This window comes from Leishmania braziliensis, chromosome 11 (genome assembly GCF_000002845.2).
Source record: "Leishmania braziliensis MHOM/BR/75/M2904 complete genome, chromosome 11".
NCBI lineage: Eukaryota > Euglenozoa > Kinetoplastea > Trypanosomatida > Trypanosomatidae > Leishmania > Leishmania braziliensis.
Window position 1 is genome coordinate 365,631 of NC_009303.2, and position 24,069 is coordinate 389,699.

Below are 24,069 nucleotides of genomic sequence, written 5' to 3' on the forward strand. Positions count from 1 at the left end.
TCCGGTGCTCCGCGCGGGTAATCTGTCGTCGCTTGGAGGTCGCGAGGGGGTCACTGGCAGGGGCGGTAGCGTTATTCAGTCGCTGTGCGGTGCTTATCGCCTTTGTGTAGTGTTAAGTTCGCGTTCTCGCGCGGCGCGTGGGGGTCGGAGACCGGGTGATGGGGCCGCGGTGAGGTCAGTACGCAGGCGTGTGTGTGTAGGTGCTTAAGTAGATAGGAGGTGTGTCTTTTGGTAGGGGTTCGGCTGGTGACTGCTTAGTGTGCTGTCTGCCTGGTCCTCCCCGTGTGTGATGTGTGCGGCTGCGAGTTTGCGGCGGGATGGTGATCGAAAAAGGGCTGTAGGCGTTCAGTATCTTCGTGTTCCTAGCGCCGCAGGGTCCTACGCTCTGCATCCCAGTCTTTCGCCACCAGGACGTTGTAGTCACCAGTCTTGCTTCGAGGTGATCCTGGCGACTTGGAGTATCCATGTGAGCCCATGACCATTAGGTGACAGTAGTCTCGATGCGTTACAGTCGTGGAGCGAGTTGAGATGGACGGGTTGCGATAGAGATGATCGGTGGGCGGCTCGCCACCGGTGGACCCTGTCTCGGGAACGGAGAGAGTGAGAGGGACACGTTCCTGTCTCGGAGCCCTGAACGTCAGGCAGTACTTTGCACTGTGGCGCACTAGCTTCTCACCGTCCCTGACATGGTCGGTCTCCGTGGTCCGCCCTGCTCGTCCCGGTGCGTAGGGCTTTTTCTCCCCCCCCCAACGGCGAGGAGAGCTACGCACTTGCGAGAGAAACCGGGGTCTCGGAGCACCGTGTCGTGCACGACATCGTCGCATTGTGCTGCGTGCGGATAGGAACTATTTTGTGCTTTGTTTCCCGTGTGTTGTCTTGTCTCTTATACCGCTAAGTGTGCGCAAACAGCGGAGGTGTGCATGTCTGGAGGCCCCCCCGGTCTTAAGCTCCAGTAGGCTTCTTTTTTCTTCCCCCCCCTCCGTGGGAATCTGACTTCAAGGTGTCAGGGAAGCACCTGGCCAAGCCCCCTTCCCGCCTTACGGAACCACCGTGCTGTACCCAGGCGTTATACAGCAACGCACCCACCGCTGATGTGCGGAGTTCAATGCACTGAACACTGATCTAGTGGTTAGGTGATGGCGCGAGCCATCTACAGTGCATGATTGTATTCGCTCGCCTCCTGCTTCGATTATTTCGTTCCACCTCGTCTCCGCGTGTGGGTGTGTTTCTTTTGCGCTTGAAAAGAAATCGTGATGGCGAGGGAGCACACCGCAGTGCGTGGGTATCCCAGGGCCCAGTGCCTACAGCGTGGAGAGGCCAGAGCAATGTGTCGCTTTTGATGCCGGCGGCCCGGCCCTGGCTGGCGTGGCATCGTCGCGGCGGGCAGCAGCGAACCCGCTTGTGCCACCCATGTGATGCGCGCAGTGCCAGCGCGGCTCGAACGCATCCCCCACCGGGCCCTCGCGACCTACCGGTGTAGGGAGCCTTCCCACCACCCCGAGGGACGCCCCTCAGGTGGCGGCCGGCGTGGTGGGAGCGGCTGTGAGGCGGGCGGATAGAGTTTGAGGCAGGGACCGTGCTCCGCTGGCTGAGCGGGCGCACTGCTGTAGCGCGCGTCTCTGGCGCTGCTGTGCACCACGCGGTGGGCCCTGTGGGAGGTCTGGAGGGGGCCGAGTGAGGTGGAAGGCATGCTGTGCAGCTGAGAGTGGATACATCGAAAACCAAAAGGAAAAACACCACTGCCCAACAAGTTGGTGCTAAAATGTGCGTGCGCATATGCCATTTGGGGCTGTTTGTATTTGTACGCCTCCCTCCCTCTCTCCATTGATTGATTTGGCTCCGCGCGTCTCGTTGTCCCTTCTTTTTTGTTTTCCCTTAAGTCTTCCGCTTTCGTGTCCGCCTCATCTCTATCATGGCGATGATCAGTGCCATCACTAGCACCTCTGTAATCCGTCCTAACGCACGCTTTCCTTCCCCCCTCCCCCCCTCCCCTTGCGTAGGGTAGCTCGTCGTATCTCTGTGTGTATTGCGTGTTGTGGTTTCGTGTTTTGCCCTTCAGGGGTTGTGCCCTTATTTCTCTCAACCCCTTGGCTCCTCTCTCCCCCTCTTCTCACTCAGCAGTTTCTCGTGTGATGCTTGTCCGACACTAGGGAATGGGTTTACCAGCGGCGGACCGAGGTGGCATGTTCCTCACAGGTTGCACCTGTGTATATCGCTCTAACCACGGTGTGTGTGTGTGTGCCCGACTCTCGCAGCACCCCCATCTGACTGACGCTTTTAAAATTTCGTCTGCCCGTTTCGCTGACTCACATCACCATCGACGACGAAGAGTCAAGCAGAATAACACCAACGTGGATTAACCGCGTCTTCTGCAACGGAGACACACAAGTCTTGACCACGAGGTCAGCCAACGTGTTGAACATCGTCGTTTTCCCTCGTCTCCTCCTTCGCTTCTCCCACTTGTGTCGAGAAGGGACGAAACATGGTTACGTGTGTGTTCTCTCTATCGTGACTGCTTTACGTGCTTTTTTTTCCTCTTTTCTCTCTCTCTCTCTGGCTCGCTCCCTCCCTTCCCCTTCTCTCTTTCACACACACACACACACTCGCATTTTCCTTCGCATCATCACACAAAAATTTGCGTCTCTTCTTTTTTTTTTGTTTTCGTTTCTTTTCTGTTGCCCTCTCTCGCGCTAGCAACACCTAAGGCGTCTCTCTCTCCCTCTCCTTCTTCCCCTCTTCTTCTCTCTCTCCCCATAGCTCTCTCAATTTGTCGTCTTTTTCTCAAACTCACACTGAATCGGCAAGGAGTACACACACAGGCACACACCCACACACATACGCAAAAATGAGCGCCACCAAGCATGTCTACTACTTTGGCGGGTCGAAGGCTGATGGCAACCGTGACATGAAGATGCTTCTCGGTGGCAAAGGCGCGAACCTTGCTGAGATGGTGAACATTGGCATCCCAGTGCCGCCCGGCTTTACGATCACGACGATGGTGTGCGCTGCCTACCAGCAGTCCAAGGCAATCCCCGACGATGTGGTAGCTCAGGTGAAGGAGAACGTAAAGAAGGTCGAGAAGGAGATGAAAAAGTCCTTCGGCGATGCCAACTCACCGTTGCTCTTCTCCGTCCGCTCCGGTGCGGCAGCATCGATGCCAGGTATGATGGACACGGTCCTGAACCTTGGCCTCAACCGCAACACCGTCGAGGCGTGGGTGAGGCGCACGCCTGAGCAGTCCCGCTTCGTGTATGACTCGTACCGCCGCTTCATCACCATGTACGCGGATATCGTCATGCAGACGGGCCGCGAGGACTTTGAGCACGCACTTGGCGAGATGAAAGAGAAGAAGGGAACCAAGTTCGACACAGACCTGACTTCTGGTGACCTCAAGGAGCTCGTGGAGAAGTATTTGCGCCTCTTCGAAAAGAAGACCGGCACCCCGTTCCCGCAGGACCCGTGGGAGCAGCTGTTTGCTGCTATCCGCGCCGTCTTCCGCAGTTGGGGCAACCCGCGTGCCGAGATGTACCGCCGCCTGAACCACATCACGGGCCTGGTCGGCACGGCCGTAAACGTGCAGGCGATGGTGTTTGGCAACGTGAATGAGCACTCCGCCACTGGCGTCGCCTTCTCTCGCAGCCCGGCCACTGGTGCGAACTACTTCTACGGCGAGTACCTGGTGAACGCCCAGGGTGAGGATGTCGTGGCCGGCATCCGCACGCCACAGCAGATTGGTAAAGAGTTGTCCCTCATGTGGGCCAAGGAGCACAAGGTGAGCGAGGAGGAGCGCAAGCGCCGCTACCCGTCCATGGAGGAGTTTATGCCGGAGAACTACAAGCTACTGTGCAGCATCCGGGCACGTCTCGAGGACCACTATCGCGACATGCAGGATATCGAGTTCACCGTCGAGAACGGCCGCCTGTGGATGCTGCAGTGCCGTAATGGCAAGCGCACGATCCAGGCCGCGCTCAGAATCGCAATTGACATGCATCAGGAGGGGCGCATCACCAAGGAGGAGGCCGTGCTGCGCGTTGATCCCGAGCAGGTGGGCCACCTGCTGCACCCTAACATCGAGCCGGCGGCGGCCAAAGCTGCGAAGGCGATTGGCAAGGGTCTAGCGGCGTCCCCTGGCGCGGCGGTTGGCCAGGTCGTCTTCGATGCTGAGTCCGCCAAGGCGTGGGCGGCGCAAGGCAAGAAGGTCATCATGGTGCGGCTTGAGACGTCTCCGGAGGACCTTGCCGGCATGAATGCTGCTCAGGGTATTCTGACGGCTCGCGGTGGCATGACCTCGCACGCGGCCGTGGTGGCCCGTGGTATGGGCAAGTGCTGCGTGTCCGGCTGTGGTGACCTTGTGCTCAAGGGCAAGAGCTTCACGCTGAACGGCCACAAGTTCATCGAGGGCGACGTCATCACACTCGATGGTACTCGCGGTCTGATCTACAAGGGTGCGCTGAAGCTACGCGCTGCGTTGCTCGAGGGCGACTTCAAGGTCTTTGTGCGCTGGTGCCAGGAGGTGAAGCGTCTTGGCGTGCGCGCCAACGCTGATACGCCGGCGGATGCAGCCAAGGCTCGCGAGTTCGGCGCTGAGGGTGTGGGCCTGTGCCGTACAGAGCATATGTTCTTCGAGGCAGACCGCATCGATGGAATCCGTGAGATGATTCTCGCCGATACGAAGGAGGGCCGCGAAGGGGCTCTCAAGAAGCTGCTGCCCATGCAGCGTGGCGACTTTGTCGGTCTCTTCCGCGCCATGGCTGGCAGCCCGGTCGTGATCCGCTTGCTTGACCCTCCGCTGCACGAATTCGTGCCACACGAGGAGTCCGCTCAGCAGGAGCTGGCTGCCAAGCTTGGCGTCCCGGCAGAGAAGGTACGTCAGCGCGTCAAGGCTCTGCACGAGGTGAACCCCATGCTTGGCCTGCGCGGCTGCCGTCTCGGCATTACCTACCCCGAGATCTACAACATGCAGGTGCGCGCCATCATGGAGGCCGCGCTCACCGTGGCGAAGGAGGGTATCAGCGTGCAGCCGGAGATCATGATCCCGCTTGTAGGCAAGAAGGAGGAGCTGTCCTTCACCAAGAAGCAGGCCGTCGTGACGGCGGAGAAGGTGCTCGAGAAGGGCGGTGCTCGCGTGCATTACACAATTGGTACCATGATCGAGGTGCCACGCGCGGCGCTGACAGCAGGCCAGATCGCCGAGGAGGCGGACTTCTTCTCCTTCGGTACGAACGACCTAACCCAGATGGGCTGTGGCTTCTCACGTGATGATGCAGGCCAGTTCCTGCACCTGTACGAAGACCTCGGCATCTACCCTCGCGACCCCTTCCAATCTCTCGACCAGGAGGGCGTTGGCTTACTCGTTCGCCTTGCCGTCACCAAGGGCCGCACCGTGAAGCCGACGATGAAGATGGGCATCTGCGGCGAGCACGGCGGCGACCCGCGCACCGTCGAGTTCTGCCACCGCATGGGGTTGAACTATGTCTCTTGCTCTCCGTTTCGTGTGCCAGTCGCCATTGTGGCCGCCGCCCACGCCGCCGTGAAGGAGAAGCAGGACTACGAGAAGCGCAATAAGGCTCTGGCTGGCTCTAAGCTGTAAAAAGAGGAACAATGGCGGCACAGTCGGCGATGAAGGAAGGAGGAGGACAGAGGTGAGCAGATGATCAACGCACGTGCGAGTGTGTCTGCTCGTGGGGGGGGTATATGAGGGTGTATCTGTTTCTCTCTCTCTCTTGCCATCTGCAGTGCTTTGCGCTTCTCTGTCCCCCCCTTCCCCTCCCTTTTTAGCCCCCTCTCCCCCCTCTTTTTTTCTGTGCTCTCGTTTCTCGTGGTATAAAGGGCGTTGTCTTCTCGTGGGCTCTCTTCCACTTGCTTTGAGGTTTCGCTCCCTCCCTCTCTTTCCCTCTCCCTCTCCCTCCTTCCCTCCCTCCCCCCTCTCTCTCTCGTTAGTTTTCCCTTCTTTGTGGTGTTAAAACGATTTCGTCTCGCGCGCTCTCTCTCCCGGGGCTACACACACACACTATATCTTCTGCCTTTCTGTTCTTTCAGCTTTCCTTAGTGTGTGCGTGTGTGTGGTACGTCAGCGGGAGCTGCCTTTCTCCTCGTCTCATTTTTGGCGTGGTCACACGCACAAGTGGCGCACCTACGTCAGAGGAGACACCTCCCCTCAAAAAAAAAAAAAACGAAAAGCCGAAGAAGCAAAAAGAAAGTAAAACAGTGCCACGTCAAATCACCCCAATGGTGTTGGGCGTGCAGAATCTACTGGATTTTGCTTCCAGGGTTCCGCGTGTGCGATTGTTTGTTTGTGTGTGTGTAGGCGTTCGTGTGTGTGTTGTCTCTCTCATTCACTCTCTTGACTGTAGATGTGAAGAAGCAAAAGGAAGAATAAAAGAGCAGCAAATAAGGAGATTTTGCTTTCAGTTGTTCGCTCTCCTCTCTGCCTTTCACTCCAACGACGCGCGCTTACGAGCTGGTGTGCCAGCCTTGATCAGTTCGTCGACCCACCTCCCCCAAGCGAAAAAGAGAAAACAGGAACAGAAAGAGATCCTATTACAGCTAGGAAAGGATAGAGGAAGGTTACGCACGAGAGCGAGGTAGTGTGCTTGCTCTCTGCAAACAGCCGCTGGAACACACACACACACACACACACGTGCCCATTCCATCCACGCACTGTAGCTCGTATGCATCTCCGTTCCCACCTTATGGGTGCGTGTCTGCGTGCGTACCGTGAAGGCAGTGCGTGTCTTCACCTCTCTTCTCACCCTTGCACGCGTCTCTTCCTTCCGTCTTCAACTTCTGCAGAGGCTCTACAGTCCTCAGTTTACACGGGAGGGTCCTTCTCTCTCTCTCTCTCTCTCTCTCTCTCTTCTCCATCTCTGGCACGAGACACCGCTACTGGACTCCGCCTTCTCGCTCTGAATCACCTCCTTGTCTCTCTGCCATCCTATTCTCCGCTTCTTTTGATCTACCGCGATGGTGGACACACACGCAACCATGTGCGTTTTTTTTTTTCACCTCGTCCAACTCCACTGTTCCACAACCTGCCCCATGCTGCTCCGACGGACGCTTTCCCACGCAAGCGACCTCCCTCCCTCCCTCCTCCCCCTCCCCCACACACCCCCCCACACACCCCCCCACACACACCCACACTGCCAAACCGCACAACTTTAACGGCTTATCTTTTGATTGACTACTGTCACTCGTTTTTTAAATTGTTCTTTCGCCTGTGCGACTCTTCACTCCCCCTTTTCCCGTTTGGCTACCTTCTGCTGCTTTTCACTGAGACTGCTTCTCTTCTTCCCCCCCTCTCTCTTTCGCTCCATTCGTGTCTCTCCCGTGCTACTCTTGTTGTGACGCTTGCCAGCGCATGGCCGGCGCCCTTCCCCTAGCAGGAGAAACCAGACAGATCGATTCAACCGAAGACACCTGTGCAAGTACTCACCCACAAGCTCATACTCGCTCTCTTGCGCTCTCCTTTTCTCTCCCCTCTCTAGTGCCCCCCCCTCTTGCGTCTCCCCCACACCCTTGTGGGCACATTCATCCAGACGGCCACAGGGTTTGGTTGAAATCGCCCTCACCACCACCTCCTCTCCCTCTCTTCATTGCGCCGACTTCTCCAAGAGGGGGCAAGACCGACCCGGTTTCCCACTTCACCACTTCATAGCTTTTCTTTGCCGCGTTGTGCGTATGTGTGCGGCTCGGATAAAAGCTGTACCCCTCTCCCTCTCCCTTTCCCCCCTCTCTGCGTGCGTGTGATTCATTTGCACGGCTTGGGGTGACGGTGCCGAGTGCCTTCCTCCTTCCCTCTCCCTCTTTGCAACCGGAGCCCTTAATGCGAGAGAAAAACGCCAACCTAAGCGAGAACGGAACCCGAGAAAGAAGCTGAACAGTTAGTTGGGAGAAGTGCAAGCATTTCAACATGGCGTCCACCACACCACTACCGCCGTCAGGCAGCGTGGCCGCTTCTGCCGCGCTTCGCTTCTCTGTCGACTTCGACTCGTCCCGCGCGGACTCGAAGCCGAGCGTGCTCTTGCTGACCCAGAACATTGGCGGTATCGAGGCCTCATTAAGCACAAGCACTGGCCTCAACGACGCTTCTCCCGAGGGCCCTCGCACGATGCTAGAGCTGGGCCGCGACTTCTCTGCCACCTTTGCCTCTGTGTCGACGGTTTTTGGTGACCCCTCCTTTGTCTCCGTGCCCAACGACATTGACGCAGAGTTGGGTGTCTCGCCGGCGGCTCGGCAGCAGGTGGCGGAGTTTCTAGCGGAGCTCCGCCAGTGGCTCCACCGGCTCTCATACGTCTCCGCTGTGGTGCGTGCCGCAGAGGTGTCTGCGACCTCGCCGTCTGCCACTCCCGCCTCGGCCGCGGGTGGTGTGCCGTCTTCGTCGTCCGCGCCGCCCCCTACTCCCTTGTTCGCGCCCTCTGGCGCTGCAGTCAATGCGGATGCGTACCTGCGCAGCTACACGCCATCTGCGCGCCCGCCCCTCATCGACATAGTCGTGCTGCACTTCCAAGAAATTGGGGGCAAGTACAAGAATAAGCAGTTCAACGAGTACTTCAAGGAGCAAATCCGCACGACGCTGCTGCCAGAGGCAGGATGGACGAGCGGGCTGCTCATGGACGAGCGGGAGGGCGGCGACATGGTGAGCAGCAGCAGCCACCCGCGCCACCGACCCACGAACGCTGTCCAAGCCCAAAGAAGGTTGTCCTTTGAAGGCACCAACGCCAGCAGTAACAACGGCGACACCAACGGACAGGTCAGCGGCCGTGGCGTCGATGCTAATCGCCCGAGCAACGCGAGCTACACTGGCACGGATCTCATCTCTGAGCTCGACGTCAACGCGGACGCGTTCTTCACTGCCATTGGTTCTATTGTGTTTCTCTCGCCGCGTATTATGGGTATCGCAAGCTGCCTCTCGATTCCGCACCGCACGTATATCCCTGTTGTGGACGACCCACTCACCTACGCCGGCGAGGCCGGCCGGCTCTTTCACAGCGGTAAATTTGCCGAGGCCGGTCGCTCGCGCAAAGGGTTCCTGCTTCTCTCTCTCCGTTTCGGCACCGTCCAGTTCAACGTGTGCAACGTACACCTCTTCCACGACGACGACAACCGTGTGGCGCTGGCGAGCAGCCCAAGCCCGTACACCGGTCGCCGCGCGCGGGCAATGAAGGAGGCCATCGCCGAATGCAGTGCCGTCGTCGACCTCAGTGAGCCACTCTTCATCTTCGGCGACTACAACGTTCGCCTGGATGGAAAGCTGCTTGCTGAGTGGGTGGAGGAGAAGATGCAGGTGACGGTGCGGCCCGAGAAGAAGCGATTGCGCTGCCCAGAGCACTTTTGGGAGCTGTTCACCGACCCAGACACACAGAAGGAGCTGCGGACACGATTTGACGCCGAGCTGCAGCACTTGATGAACGAGGTGGCGCTGCTCTCTAGCGTGGAGCTGGCAGAGATGCCTATCCACTTTGCACCCACTTACTTCCGTGTTGCCCACCGCACTCCCACTGGGGCAGCCGTCACCAGTGCTGCGGCTACTTCTGCCGCCGCTGTGGCAACCACTCAAAATGTAGCAGCAACGGCAGATACTCAGCAGCCGACGTCCGCATCGAATGACTTGGTTGGTCGGGCTGATGTCATCTCTGTAGAGGAGCAGGAACAGACGGAGGGGGTGAGGGTGAGACCCCCACTATCGGCGCCGCCACTGCCGAAGGCAACGTTGGCGAATGTGCCTCTGACTCACGTGACGGCATCACCCTATCGCGACAACTTCTGCCACGATAGGTTGCCTGCGTGGTGCGATCGAGTGCTGTTTAATGTGGCTGGCCTTGAGTGGATTGCAGGTGATCGAGCTCGCTCTGCTCATCCGCAGACGCAGGCAGCATCTTCAGTGTTGGGTAACGCTGTCTCCGGCTCTGATGGACTCAAGGGCAAGCAGTGCAGTGACCAGAGCTGCTGGCACGCGTACGCGTCGATCGACCTCATTCACACCGATCACGATGGCGTATTTATACTGTTTTGAAGTGGAAGCGACAGCGGATGTGCTTGAATGGTTGTGTGCGTGTGGATGGATAGGTGAGGAGGCTGGCGAAGGCAGTGCAGAAGTAGAAGTGCGCGAAGAGGGAATCGAGATGTGGGAGTAGGGTGTGTTTTGTGTGCGGGGAGGCGTTCACGAAGGCACGGCGGACCATCTTTCCCTCACGTAAAAGGGCATGACATCACATCGCACGTAGCTGTATGCGTGGTCATGAGCTCCGCGTTTGACGTTGGGGTTTTCTTTTGTCTCCTTTTCGTTCTTATGGCCGTTACGTAATGTGTTCGTTGCTGGGGTCTATGTGTGCCTGTGTGTGGCTGTGTTGGCTCTTGCACACGTCAGCGCCCCTCTACAGGATAGGCGAGAGAGTCCCTGCGTTGATGTGAGCGGAAAAAAAAAAAGACAAGCGCGAAAGAACGAGTGAGTGGAAGCGGCTGCACGTGCCTAGTCAGCTGTAGCGAAGCGAACAGCGAAGAGGAAGAGAGAAGCTCCTACTGTGCTGCGTCGTGGCTGTCGTGCTGGAAACGCTGGCCGACAAACCGACAGGCTGAGAGGGGACAGAAGTGCTGATCCCCTGGTTGCTTGGCGCCCGGCGTGTCGTTTCCTTCGACGCATCGCCTCTGCTGCTGCTTCCCTCGCTACGCATGTGCGTACTCATGTGTACCAATGATCTTTTATCTTGTTGCTGCCGCTGCTGCTGCTACTCATGTGCCATACTCCGTTTAAACTCTTGCGGTGTCTGTCTCCACCTCCTTTCTCTCTTCATCTTCTCCTTTATCTCCTCGTGAGCAAGCGATTCTTACCGTTCTGTGTGCTGATGAGCACACGCCAAACGGTCCAACGCACAACGTCCACGCACTCTTTCACACTCCTCGTCTTGCGCTCTGGTGTCACTTCTACGCTTGCCCATAAGCCGCACTCATAGCCGTCGTCTCTTTGCAAAGACGAAGCGGAGACCCACCGGCACAAAGAGTGAGGCTATGAAGAGAACAGGAGAACAGACCCACGCAGACCACCACAGCATCAGCCTTGCCTCCGGCATTTTCGTGTTCTTCGCCCACGAGAACATAAAGGGACCCCCCAAAGTGAGGACACCGAGCAGAAAGGGAACTGAGACGCCATTCAGTGGCGTCGACACCGACATCTATAGAGAGAGAGGGGGAGAGAGAACGGAGTGCTTTCTCACATACGAATCCGCGCTGTGCTGCTTGCCCTTCTCGGGATTTTTCCCTCTCCTCACTTCATCTTCTCCTCTTCTTCAGTCTCTGGCGTCTAGCTTTGCGTTTTCTCTCTTCTATACGCTGTTAACGCAGAAGTCCTGCCCTGTCCTTCGTACTTACCTCATTGCCCCCACGGTCCCCGAAACACCTGCGTTGTCACAGCCCCATTCACACCCAGTTCAGGTAAGGCAAGTTTTCTTTTTTTTTGTAGTCTTCTTGGGGCTTTTCTTTCGTTCATCTACCGGGCTTACCCTCTCTCTCCGTTCAGCTTCCGCCTCCTCTCCTTTCTTGTCTTTGACCACACAAGACACCTCCCACACCACCCCCACACACGCGTGGTTGTGTATTACGTACATACGCATGTGCAGTTGTCGTCTAATACGATTACTAGCTTATTTTTTTCCTTTTCTGATCGATGGCTCGCGCGCGCGCGTGTATGTGTGTGCTCATTCTTCTTGTTTCACCTATTTACACCTCTTCTACTGGGCCTTTTTTTTCCAACGTGTTCTCTCGGTGTCTCTCAGCACCTCTGTGCACTACTCGTTCTCGGTGTGTGCGTGCATGTGTGTGTGTGCCTCCTGTGAGCACACCTTGTCGCCCTCTTTCCTCTCTCCTTCTGTTTCTTCGTTCCCACCTAACTCCTCCCCCACCACCACCACCACTCTTCCTAAATAGTCTTCAGGGGGGCTTTCACAGAAACACATAAGTGGAACGCACACCTTCGCGAGCATAGACACCCCCACACACATACCCCCCCACACATACCCCTCTCACTGTTCTTTTCCTTAATGTACAGGTGTCGCACTTGCATGTGTGTGTGTGTGTGTGTGTGTTCAGTTTCGAGTCGTTCCGCTTTTTGCTTCTCGTTTCTTCGCTCTTTTCTTTTCTGCTCGTTGTGTCGCTTCTTGGTGGCTATTCTCAGTCTCTGTAAGGCTTTCTCTCCTCTCCCCCTTTCCGTGTTCCTTCTTCCATCCTTCGTTGTACTCACACCACCGCTTCCCTCTCTTCACCCCAGCCGCCAGCCGACTCGATCGCATCCCCCACTCACTCCCCTTGCACATTTCTACTTGTCTGCACTTTTCACAGCTCCCCAAATCTCTTTCTTTTGGTCTTCAGGTTGCTCGAGTCGCGCATGTGCGTGTCTGTTGCGCGCTGGGTTTCATTTTTCTCTTGCAATTGCTGTTGGGTCGCGTTGCACAGTGCGTTTTAGGGGCTCTTCCTTTCTTTCCCCTTTTCTCTTTCCTCTCTTGTCGCCTTCCTCTAATTATTGGCTGCTCTCTCTCTCTCTCTCTCACTGTGTACTGTGTGTGTGTGTGTGCACTGTGCGGGGTCTGAGGGAGAGTGGCGAGGGGGGAGTGGCGTCGTTGTTATTTCTTGCAGTAGCGCGCTTCTCACCTTTCCCCTCGTGCCACCTACTTGATTTGCCCTCTCGAGTGGTGGTCGCCGCCTTTCTGTGTCGGTGCGATTGACACGTATACACGTTTCTTCCCTTTTGTTGTTGTTGTTTTTCAGCTCACCTCTCGCTGCTTCGGGTGCGCAAGAAAGAACAGCGCAAAGAGGCGGACACGACAAGGAGGCAAAAACCCCCTCTCGCTTCGTTTCTGTTCGATTCTTTGTCGTGTCCTAACTGCAGCCCACATCCGCGTGAGGAGTTGTTTTCCTCCCCCCCCCCTCCCTCCCCCCTCTCTCTGTGCGTGCGTGCGTGTAGTGACGGCGTGGAACACGCGTGCAGTCGATTTTTGTCTTCTGTTTTTATTTTCGTTTTCCCTTTTACAGCTGCGTGACCCACCTTGCCCCCTCACCTCACCTCACCTCAGTTTCTTTCCTACATGTTCACATGCTCTCGTCCCCCCCCCCTCTCTCTCTCTCTCTCTCGTTCCCTTTTTTTCACTGTCTCTTTCTTCCTCTTCTGTCCATCGTTGTGCGCTCGTGCACCCACTCACGCGTGAATTGCGGCACGCCAACACACACACACGCGCGCGCGACTGTTGGGGCCAGTCTTTCAAAGTCGTTTCCTTAAACGTACCCCCCCATCCGTCCCCCTAACTGGGAGGCGCAGAGAAAATCATCACCAACTATCAGCATACAGTCAACGCCAGAACGGAAAACTGACAAGCAGTACACGGAAGAGAACTGCGCAGGTTGAGGTAGAGAAAAGGTTACTTTTTTTGGTTTGGAGTGGGCGGGCGAAGGGGAGCGGAGGCACACATATACACGTACCTCTCGCTCTCCCTCTCTCGCTCCTTCTTCGTTTTCTCTCATCGACGGCTTCTTATCTCCTGCGAGCGTTCTTCTCGCCATCAGCCGTACTTCACCGCCTTGGCTTCTCTTTTCTCTTGCTTCCCCTTTACTGCTGCCTGTGCGTCTCCCTGTGTCCGCTCTTTCCACCTCTCGTCTCTCTTCCTCGCGCCGTCTCTTTTCTCGCTCTGCCTTGCGCTCCCTCCCTCCCTCCCTCCCTCCCTCCCTCCCTCCTCTCCCTTCCTCCTCCTCGTCTCCCTCCCCCTTTTCGCCTTGTTTTAGACCTCTACCCCGCACAGGCATTTGTGCGTGGTCGTGTGTGTGTGTGTGTGTGTGTGTCTGCAGAGGCACGTGGCCTCTCTGAGCGGTGGTGACAGCGGCAGTGGGGCGGGTGAGGGGCGGACGGTGCGAGGCGGCTGTGCCCTACTCGAAGCGAACCGCTCCCTGACGAGAGACGAGCACTAACGGGCGACACACACACCCACACCCACGCGAGAGGAGAAAAGTAACGGTGTCGTGAAGAGGTGGGGGGTCGTTTGAAAGGAGGCGAAGCGAAAAAGGCAGCTCAGCGGCACGGGGCAGCGAAGAGGACCGGAAGGGTGATCTGAAACTGCACTTGCAAGAGAAAGAGCGGAAGCAACGACGGTAAAGCAACCTTTCCGCAGCTAACACCGGAAGTGTTTCGGCTTTTATAGCCAGCGCTGACCTTCTCCCCCCCCTCCTCTCGCGACGCAGCTGCGCCCCCACTTCTTTTCTTTTCCCTTGCTCTTTCTAGTTTGTTTGTTTGTTTCTGCCTTCAGTGTCGCAACCAGGGTGCAGCTTCAAAAATGCCGTCTAGTTCTGGTATTCCAGTGCTACCACCGTCGGCATCCCCACCTGGGCCACCATCGACACCTCCGACGTCAGTGCCTTACTCGCAGCCGCGTTTCACTCCTCGCCACGTCTCACTCGCGCATGATGTAGTCAGCGATGCTACTGCAGATGCGTCTGGCACTCGTCACCAACTACCGGGCATGAATGTGTTCTCGCCTGAAGGGGACCCAGTTGCGGCGTCCTTGCTGTCAACGGAGTCGGTGACGCAGGCTGTGATGCCCTCGGAGAGTGACCCAGATCCCGCTACTGCTGACAACACTAGCGACGGTCGCCGCGCGTCCCACACTACAGTCGACTCAGCCGCACTGACATCCGCGCACGGCGCCTCGCCAGTCACGGACGATGATGTAGATGTGGCGACGCTCGCCTTCGCGGAAAGCACGACGATGCCCTCTTCTGCTTCCTCGCAGCCTTCGACAAAGACGCGTGTGCGGCTCGCAAATCAACGCCGGCCTCGCTCCATGCCGCACCAATCCTCCGCTGCCGCTAACAACAGCTGCTTTTTGCACCTCGGCTACGGCATCGACAGCACCGTTGTGAGCTTCAGTGACACTGAAACGCTTCAGGAGCTGACGCCACCTCCCCTGCTGCCGCTTTCTACTCCATCAGTAAACGCTACGGCGTCTTCCGCACCCGGGTCGCTTCACTCTCTGCGCCCCACCACACCGCCAAAGGCCGCCGTGGCAGCGCTTCCGAGTGCTACAGTGCTGCACCTACCCTCTTCTATCACCGTGACGGCCGCGCTCGCCTGCGTAGGAAGCAACGCAGGCACACCCCGGGGAAGCCCAGGCACCCCATGCATCTCCGCGTCTTCCGACACCGGCACTGCTGACGACGAATCTGGCGTCCCGGTTACGCTAGAGGTATCCCTCGCTGCTGAGCTGCCCAGCACTGCGGCACCCGCCTTCAGTTCGTTCAACAGCAACCACACGACAAGACCAGGCAGCCCATTCACTACCAACGTCCCATACCGGGCCCGCATTGATCGTTTCAGCACCGAGGCTCGATCCAATGTGAGCCTTAGTGTGTACTGGAATGCAAACATGGCGAGTTGCTACGAGCCGATGCCGTCAAATGCCGATGTGCCGCTCACGAACGTCGCCGGTTCTGCTGACGGCATCGGCGGTGGTGATGGCACGGAGGCCAGCGGTGCCACGCCTGCAACTGTGGGAGAGTGCACCGTGCATCGCGGTGGATCAGTGGCCATGTGCCCCTGTTGTGCCGCTGCTGGCGACTCTGCCGGGCGCACCGCAAGTGACGGTACGGCGGGCTCTCGTTTGCGGGCAATGCTGACAACCACCAACGTGGTGAGTGCTTCACCTGACTACATGGATTACCTTCCCTCTCCACCTGTGAGCGCAAGTCGGAGGCCACAGCTTCGGCCCCAACAGGCACCCCACGGAGGCGGCGGCAGCAACAGTGATAGTGGAGCGAACAACACCAGCAGTGATCCCTTCGCCACCAGCTGGCCGTGGGGCGGCAGTGAGGCCGTACACTGCGCCTGCGCTGAAGTCGCTGACGGTCACGTGATGCCTGTGGTGAATGACTTTCCGCGATTTCGTTTGCCAGAAGAGCTGGCTCAGAGTGCCCCTACCGAGGAGAATGATGTGCCGATCTCGCCAGCAGCGCATGGACGGAAGCCATGGTCTGCCTTGCAGAGTGGGCTGATGGTTGTCGGTGACGATGGTGTTATTACGGGCGGGGTTGGCAGTGACGCTGTTGTCGAGGCGCAGAGGAGGGCAGCAAGGGGCGGTGGGGACGGCGGTGTTGCAACTGCATTGGCACGGGCAGCAGCCGCAAATGCGTACAAAGTTTATCCAACCTCCGACGTGCTTTCAGGCGCCCAGCGAAGCCGTAGCGGAGAGGGCGACGCTCACCACATTAGCGGGGCAGCGTCGCGGCCGGTGAGTTCAATCCCCGGCGGCGTCGACTCTTCCCCGGCGGCGCAGCGAGAGGCATCTCATGGCTGTGCTTGCACTCCGGCCACTGCGACCGATGAGGTTTCACCAGTGCCAGGTTACCGCAGGAGCGCGCGGGTAGTCCTGACTGCTGCCTACGATCCTGCAAACAGGAGCATCAGCGAGGCAAGCAAGAGCTGGGCCGAATCTCGCTGTGGTGATGCTGCAGTGACACCACGGGTTCCGCCGGCGGGTGTTATGGCACTTTGTAACCCTCGCCGAGCCTTCCGTGCGCACCACTATCACCCAGTGACGACGGCGCCGTGGTCGAAGCACGGGGCAGTGCTTGCAGTGAACTTGCAGCACCAGCATCAGCGGCCGCCGGTGGTGTGGAGCAAATCTGCCTCAGATGCAGCCGCTGAGCGGGGTAATGGGGACGAGAGGTCGCAGGATCGGCAACGACAGACACGCCACAAGGAGCAACAGGTGTACGCCGGGGAACCAGCACGTCAGCGGGACGGGGCTACGGTTGTGTCATCGCTGCGACGCTTCCTCTCCGCAATTCCTATTCCGTCACCACCCAACCAGCAGCAACAACAGCAACAGCAGAGGGGCGGTGTGGGCAACAGCGATCGTGCTTCGCTGTTTCAGCAGCTGCAGAGCACTTTCTTGCCGTCGTCGTCTCCACCACCTGCCGCTGCCACGCTGCCGTCGCCGAAGCCGTCGGCGCTGCCCACCTTCGCTCTTTTTGGCGCGCTTGAGCGGCTCTCGCGCTTCTCGGAGATGGTGCAGCTGTGCCACGAGCACGCCGACGTCCTGGACGACTTCTTGGCTCGTCTCACTCTCCAGCTGCACCGCAGCTCGTGCGCACCGGCGCTGCTGCTCAGTGGCGCGAGCGCTGCCCCCAGCCAATCATCATTGCCGCCGCCGCCGTCATTGACAATGAGCGCTGCGCACGATGACGGCGAGTTCCTGCGATGGCATCGGATCGTCATGTTTCTGCTTCGCCAACCCTCAGAGCTGGCAAAGGTCGGCGTGGAATTTTTCAGCGACGCAGTGAACTCCTGGCCGCTGCACATGCTCTACCTGACGTGCTGCTTCTACGTGACGGCGCGCGAGCATGGATTCGACGCGCTAGCCACGACCCTCAGCAAGGGAGGTATCTTCTGCTCCGGTAAAGGGCTCTTCGCCGCTTTGGCTGTATCGATGGCGCAGAATGAGGAGGACCTGATTCGCTCCACCGCGTGCATGTACCGCGCCGCTTTCTACACTGGCGTGCTGATGCGCAAGCGCCACCAGCACTTTGAAACGGAGACGCGCCTAACTGTAAATGGAGGTTTTACGCTGCTGGTGGTAAACATCCCCATCATCACGCTGCGACGCCTGGTGGCGCGGGTGAACGAGGGCTACGACGTGTTTGCCTCCATGCGTGACGTCTACAAGGAGAGTGAGGCTGAGCGCGGCAACACCTGGTTCAACGTGAACAGCCACAACACGGCTGTCAGTGCCGATACCGCCCCTTCCCTGCTGGGCCGTCGTGGCGGCCGTTCGTACTCTCCGACTTCGTCCAGCGGCTACGCGTCTGCTTCGTCACCCTTCGCGCCCTCCATGCCGCATTATCCGCACTCGGTGATTGAGGTGAGCCGCGTCATTAGCAGCCGAACCGCCGTGTTGTGTGGCCACCCGTTGGACATGCTGCGGCTTGACACGATCCTTGCCCGATTCGCGGACTTTAATGATGTGAAGATCCACAGGGAGTACCTCCCCTCTGGCGGCCCAGAGAACAGTTGTTTCTTCAACAAGCACATGGCACACGAGCTCACTGGACTGTGGAAGGCACGCGGGGTCTCTTTCTCGCTGGCCAGCGTGCAGCTGCCCCTGTACTCGCCGGTGAACGGTGACTTGTGGACTGAGTCGCTGCGCGTGCCCGTTGACCCTCCCGCACCGCCCGATGCGTCGGTTACAACGGTGGCATCGGCTTGCGACAGCAACGCCATCTTCTGTGCTGCGGCACCACCGCCAACGGAGGGCTATCGTGACGAGTGGTGGATGTTCAACGTTGCGGAGGCGGCGACGTGCGCCAACCAGGACTTGACCTACTCCCTGCGCCACATGAGGGATGGCAGTGCGCTGCTCGACTTCTCCACCCACGCGATTCGGATCGGACGGCTGATTGCATGGACAAGCAAGTCGATTACGGTGCTCGCAGCCCCAGAGAACCGGCAGGAGTCGTCGGCGATGCCGCCGCCGCGGCGCAGCCCGAAGGAGAAGGTCATTCGCAACACAATGGAGAAGCTCGCCATAATCAACAGCGTTCTTCGAGAGGTCAGTGACAGGATCGATCAGCCGCCTGACGCTCTGGCAAACCCTTCCGTAGAACTGTTCACCACCTTCACGGAGCTAGGGCTGCTGGGGGTACTGAAAGGGCCGCGGGAGCGTCCCGGGGTATCTCACTTTGGTGAGCCAACGCATGCTGCCTCCGTGATACTGAACGAGCGGCAGCGCAGCCACCACGGCTACTACAACACCGGGGCTTGCGACGCGCCGTCCGGAGCTGCCGTGACTTCGGGGGCGCCCTCCACGAGCCGACTAGGTGCTGCGGGCTCATCGGGGACACTCAATGGAGTCCTTTCATCTAACGGCCCGGCCGCTGGCCGGCGCATGAGGCCCAACGTCGGCGCACTCGTATCACTGAACAGTGTGTCTCCCAGTAACGCGAATACTGGCATCCTGACCACGGCAAGCAACCTAAACAAGCTGGGCGCCATCGGCAAGAGACATACAAACAGCCTGTCGCTGAGCTCCGCTGGCGGCGTCGGGGGATCGAGCGGTCTTAGCGCCCCAAGCTTCCACACAGGCAGCGCCGCTGGTGGCATCAGTAGCGGCGTCCTTGCCGCCTTCCGCAGCCGCCATGCCAGCACTGTGGACGGCAACCCAGTGACAGGCGCTGACCCTGGGCCACACGTGGAGGTTGGTGGCACTGCGGTGGTATCGAAAAACAGCTTCCCGGAGTGTCACTCCACGTCTCCGCTGTTGAGTGCGTACGCGCTTACAAGTAACTCGCCGGGGCAATCGCCGACACCACAATTGACCTCCTCCAGCTCTCCCGAAGCTGTCGGGGAGGCGCGACTCCTTCCATCGGCTCTCATGTACCGCGGCATGCGGCGAGGCAGCAGTCATGTGACTGGCGCGGCGCACCTTCTGCTGGATAGGAGAATGACTACTATGACGTCGCCTTACCGCATACCGTCCTCGGTATCGGCAAACAACACTGGCGCGACAGCTGCGGGGCTAGAGGCTCGCACAAAGTCTCCCTCGGCCACATACACGGCTGAAAGAGACGGCTCCCCGGTTTCCCACGTACGATCACATTTGTGCGAGGCTGACGCGCACGAGGGCATGGCAGCCACGATCCCCGCTGGAGCCGTCGTAGGCGGTCTCGGGGGCGAGCTCTGGCACACGGTAAGTTTGATTAGCCAGTCCGATGCAAGCAACAGGCAGCGGACACCAACAGCAACGACCATCTCCATTGGCGCTGTCGCGTCGCTGCAGCCCAAGACGAAGGAGACATCCGTCGTTCGCGGCGTCAGTCTCTCTCCTCTGCCGGCGTCGTTCCTCTCTGTGCCGCAGGAGGCACACTCGAGGCCCAGCTCTTTCTCGCCGGGTCGCGGCTGCAACAGCGCTGTGGTCACCTCCGACTCCCTTCACGAGGCCCCGGTCTCCGCTTTCTCTTTTCCATCTGATGGCCTGGCTCAGCAGATGAGTGAGCTGGAGCTTACCTCTGAGCACCGCATTCTGTCGGTACCTAGCGGGCGAAGGAGCTCGCACCTGCTGGCCTCCGGCATCGCCTCCTCACGGCGAGAGCGGGGCATTCAGTACGAGGCCCCCGTCGAGGGTGACCGCCTTAATAATGGGAGAGATGGTGTGATTGCGTTCGACGACGACAGCGCAGCTGTCCGCCGCGTTCCTGATGACACCCTTACCCCAGGCTCGGAGTGTTTTCCGCTGTCCATGTACGAGAATGACTTAGTGATCCACCGCAACAATGACTACGCCGGTATTGTGAACGTTTATCAAGTCTCCGCACTGATCACATATTATGAGATGCAGTTCAACTGCGTCCTCTGTGATGGCGCCGTTCTGTTCGCCGGGTTGCTGAAGAGGGCATCTGGCATTGCGTTTCCCTCATACACGCTGTTGCTCTGCCCTACGGTGTTTTCTCTGCTGGAGTTGTGGGATGGCTACGAGTTCGAAGAGGTGTGGAGGCGCTCCCTTGGCGCCCCGGTGTGCAGTCGCGTTACATCACCCATCTCTGCCGGTTTGGTCTGAGACTCCTTCCACTTCCTGCCCCAAGCCCCCCATCTCGAGTTCTCTGCGTGTCTGTGCATGTGTTTCTGTCGGTGTGTGTCGTGAGTGGCACATGTCGACGGATGTTCTCGTGATTCTTTGTGCTGCTTTTGGGGTCCTTCCTCCTCCTCCCCCTCCCCTGCCTCGCCTCGCCTCGCCTGTGCTGGTGGCAATGTGGGTACCCTGCGGATGCGCTGGACGGGGAGGAGGGCGCGTCAGAGGACCAAGCGACAAAGCCGACGCGAAAGAGCGCGCGCTTTCTTTTATATCGTCGTGTGTGTCTTTGCCTGCCCCCTCCCCCCCCGTCTTCCTTCCCCTCCTTTTTCATCCCTCGAACGACAGCTGCACGTGCACGTGTCCTGCACGTGTCCTGCACGCCCCCCCCCCCCCCCCCTCCCCCCCACTCACCCACATTGAGCGCAGTGCCACTGCGGGACAGGGTGCAAGAAGCAAAGAAAAGCACCGACAGGAAGAGAGCGCTAATATGCGTCTTTTCTCTCTTTCTCTTCTCCCCGGCGTTGTTCCTCCCTCCCCCCGGTCTTGTTTCTCTCGTTCACCCCTTTTGTTTTCTTCGTTCATACCGCCCTTTATCCTCCCCCCACCGCCATACACCCCCCCACACCCACACATCGCTCCAATGCCAGCGCTGGGTGCACATACGCCTTCTTATATTTTTATACTGTGTATGCGTATATACGTATGCGTCTACGAGGGCAAAGTACACAAGGTGGGATGAATTGAGAGTGAAAAGCAGCGCCTTCACGCTCTCCCCCCCTCCTGTGCCATCTCTCCTCTCTTCTTCGTTCGCCTCGTTTTTTTTTTTTCGGTGTATTTCTTTCAACGCCCCCCCCCCTCTCTTTTCAGCCTCCACCAGTTTCGTTTTCCCTCTCTTTCCCTCGCCTGTGCAGGGGCACGAAGTGTGTGTGTACACGTACTGGTATGGTATTGGTGTGACTCTACGTTGCAGCTGCTTTTCTTTTTCCTCCTCTTTCTTCGAAGTGAGCAGCGCATACGTTCACCACCGAATCACACACATTACCCCCCTCGCTTTCTCCTTTCTCCTTTCATGTCCTCCCCTTTCACACACGCACACGCACTCTCTCTCTCTCGCATCGTCTTCGTAAGCGACAGTCGACTGAAAGGCGTAACATAGAGCAACACCCCATCAGCAACTTCAACATACGTGCACCTCTGCACACTTTAAAGACAGTAAGCATGAAGCAACAGCAAAACAGCAATAGCAGAGGAAGACAGAGGGGCTCCTAAGGAGGGTCAAGGTGCAGTGGGTCGAGCCGTTCACGACGTCACCCCCTGGACCCACTTTCTTCTTCGACTCTGCTCTCTCCCTCCCTCTGTCGAGCTCATTTTCTTTACGCATCGAGACGATTGACGATGGTTTTGATTGGTCATCACCTTGACGGAGGGGACTGTTGACCTATCCGCACATCTGTGCTTCTCTGTGTGTGTGTGTCTCGCCTCTCTCCTCCTCTTCATGCGACTCTCCACCGCAACTCTCTTGCTCGCGACTGCTTGACATGTTCACACCCTCCATTATTTCACCCCCTCAACCATCGGCCCGTATCACACACCGCACACGCTCGCACACTCCTATGCGCGCTTCACTTGCATTCTCGTTTTGCTTAGTCCTCGGTAGACCCCTCAACTCCTCATCTTTCTTTTCCCTTTCAGTCGCTACTCCCCATTTTTTGCTCCTTGAACGACATGTCCAAGTCGATTGCTATAATCGCCGCGGGTGCCCCCGCTGCTCTGGTGCAGGCTGCGTCTGCCATGGTATCCAAGGCAACTTGTGGTGCCGTAAAGACGACGCAAGCGACATCGGCTGCGTCCAACGCCGTCGTTGTTGGTATGCAGGCCCCGCGCGGCGTGTACGCGTGCGTCGCCGAGCCGCCTAGCACGCCCAGCGAGCCATACGCGGGCGTGAAGACAGTTGTGGTGCGCGCCATCCTCCCACGTGGCGCGCCGGACACGATGCAGGTGCGTGACGTGCTGGATGTGTATCCGGCCTCCGGGATCGCATGCGAGGCGGAAACGGCAAAGGCGGTGGAGAACTTTACCAAGGCGGCCAAGGTGGCTGTTGAGAAGGCGAAGGCAATGAAGGCGTCGCGCGTGACACTCGTAATGAAGCCGGCGACCAAGTACGAGCGCCTGAATGCCCTCTTCCGCGAGACATGCACTAAGACGATCGAGGCATCTGGCCTCTCCGTCGAGGCGTCCACCACTGCCGCGGCGGCTAACATCCTCACAATGTTTCCGGAGAGGATGAGTGTGGCTATGGTGTGCGACGACCCCGTCTGCGAGAACGTACAATACGCGTACGCCGGCATTGTCGGCGGTGTCCACACCACCTACTATACTGACGCTGGTAGCAAGATACACGGGGGACACAGCTACAAATCCGTCGCGATGGCGTTGGCGGAGGAGCTCAAATCCCTAGGCATGAAGGCGGAGGCAGCGAAGGTGGAGGCGGCGGCCCAGAAGAGCCCCCGCAATGCCGCTGCTGCTCTGTAATGCTCGGAGGCGACAACAAACTGCGACGAGAGCCGTGCTGCGACAGTGGTGGTGTGGTAGCGGCGATGAGGTGAGCGCGTCTATGCGTCTTTCATTTCTGCGACTCGCACTGTCGCCCCACGGCGTCTCCTTTGCACCCTATCGTCTGTTGTGCATGTAATGTGCGTGCGGGTGTGTTTGCCGTGTTGATGGCGCGTTCGTATTTGATGGGTGAAGTTAGTGGACTCTAGTAGCCGTAGCGGGTGTGAATGAGTGCGTCTGTGCTTGTGAGGAAGGGAAGGCGGTGGCTGGGATGGGGGTAGGGAGGGGCACACCAGTAGCGAAAGCGAGGCGAGCAGAAAGGTGGGAGGTGGAGCCGGGAAGGTGGACGCAGTCCCATTACCCTCAGGCACAGCGGTCATTTGAGGTGGGGCGTGTGTACCAGTCTATGTTTCTTCTGTTGAGAAGGCGCTCCTCGCTTCCCTCGAGTTCTTCCCCCTCTCCCTCTCCCTCTCCCCCCCTGCGCTGCTCTTCCTTTCCCCTCTTTTCGTGTCCCGCTGCTTTCCGGTTTTTTCCTACTCTCCGCCCCACCTTCTCTTAACTTTCCTACTTGTACCCCCCCCCCCCCTCTGTGCCGCCTGCGTTGCCTACCAAGAGAAGGAGGCAGGCAGAGATTCGGAAACACCAGTCACACGCACATACATGCGCACCGATAGGCCCAGATGCAGACACTCCTCATCCACATTACCTCCCCTTCCATATCTTCCTCCCCGAGTTCTGTTTTATTATTCGTTTTGGTTTGCACGTGCGTGCTTGCGGCGGGTGTGTCTGTGGGCACGAAGAACTTGCTGGAAGGAGGCGGGGGGGGGAGTAAGGCGTGACGAGCATTGGGTGCTGTAGCCTGCGGTGTGCTCTGTGGTCCGCGTTGCTATCGCGGGTGTTACTTTTGTTTTTGCATCCG

The 24,069-nt window shown here is 58.4% G+C and overlaps 4 protein-coding genes across 4 annotated transcripts; all 4 read left to right on the plus strand.

The window, feature by feature from the left end:
• Positions 1 to 2,845: 2,845 nt before the first annotated feature.
• Positions 2,846 to 5,590, plus strand: LBRM_11_0800 (putative pyruvate phosphate dikinase; the record flags this gene model as incomplete). The annotated part of the gene is made up of 1 exon (XM_001562963.2): positions 2,846 to 5,590. One exon carries the CDS (start codon positions 2,846 to 2,848, stop codon positions 5,588 to 5,590), a length of 2,745 nt encoding a protein of 914 aa, XP_001563013.2.
• A 3,018-nt stretch (positions 5,591 to 8,608) lies between these two features.
• On the plus strand, positions 8,609 to 10,012 carry LBRM_11_0810 (putative inositol-1,4,5-trisphosphate (IP3) 5-phosphatase; the record flags this gene model as incomplete). Its single annotated transcript, XM_001562964.1, has 1 exon — positions 8,609 to 10,012. One exon carries the CDS (start codon positions 8,609 to 8,611, stop codon positions 10,010 to 10,012), a length of 1,404 nt encoding a protein of 467 aa, XP_001563014.1.
• A 6,499-nt stretch (positions 10,013 to 16,511) lies between these two features.
• LBRM_11_0820 (conserved hypothetical protein) lies at positions 16,512 to 20,582 on the plus strand (the record flags this gene model as incomplete). The annotated part of the gene is made up of 1 exon (XM_001562965.1): positions 16,512 to 20,582. The coding sequence occupies one exon, from the start codon at positions 16,512 to 16,514 to the stop codon at positions 20,580 to 20,582; it is 4,071 nt and encodes a 1,356-aa protein (XP_001563015.1).
• A 1,740-nt stretch (positions 20,583 to 22,322) lies between these two features.
• LBRM_11_0830 (conserved hypothetical protein) lies at positions 22,323 to 23,129 on the plus strand (the record flags this gene model as incomplete). Its single annotated transcript, XM_001562966.2, has 1 exon — positions 22,323 to 23,129. One exon carries the CDS (start codon positions 22,323 to 22,325, stop codon positions 23,127 to 23,129), a length of 807 nt encoding a protein of 268 aa, XP_001563016.2.
• Positions 23,130 to 24,069: the final 940 nt, after the last annotated feature.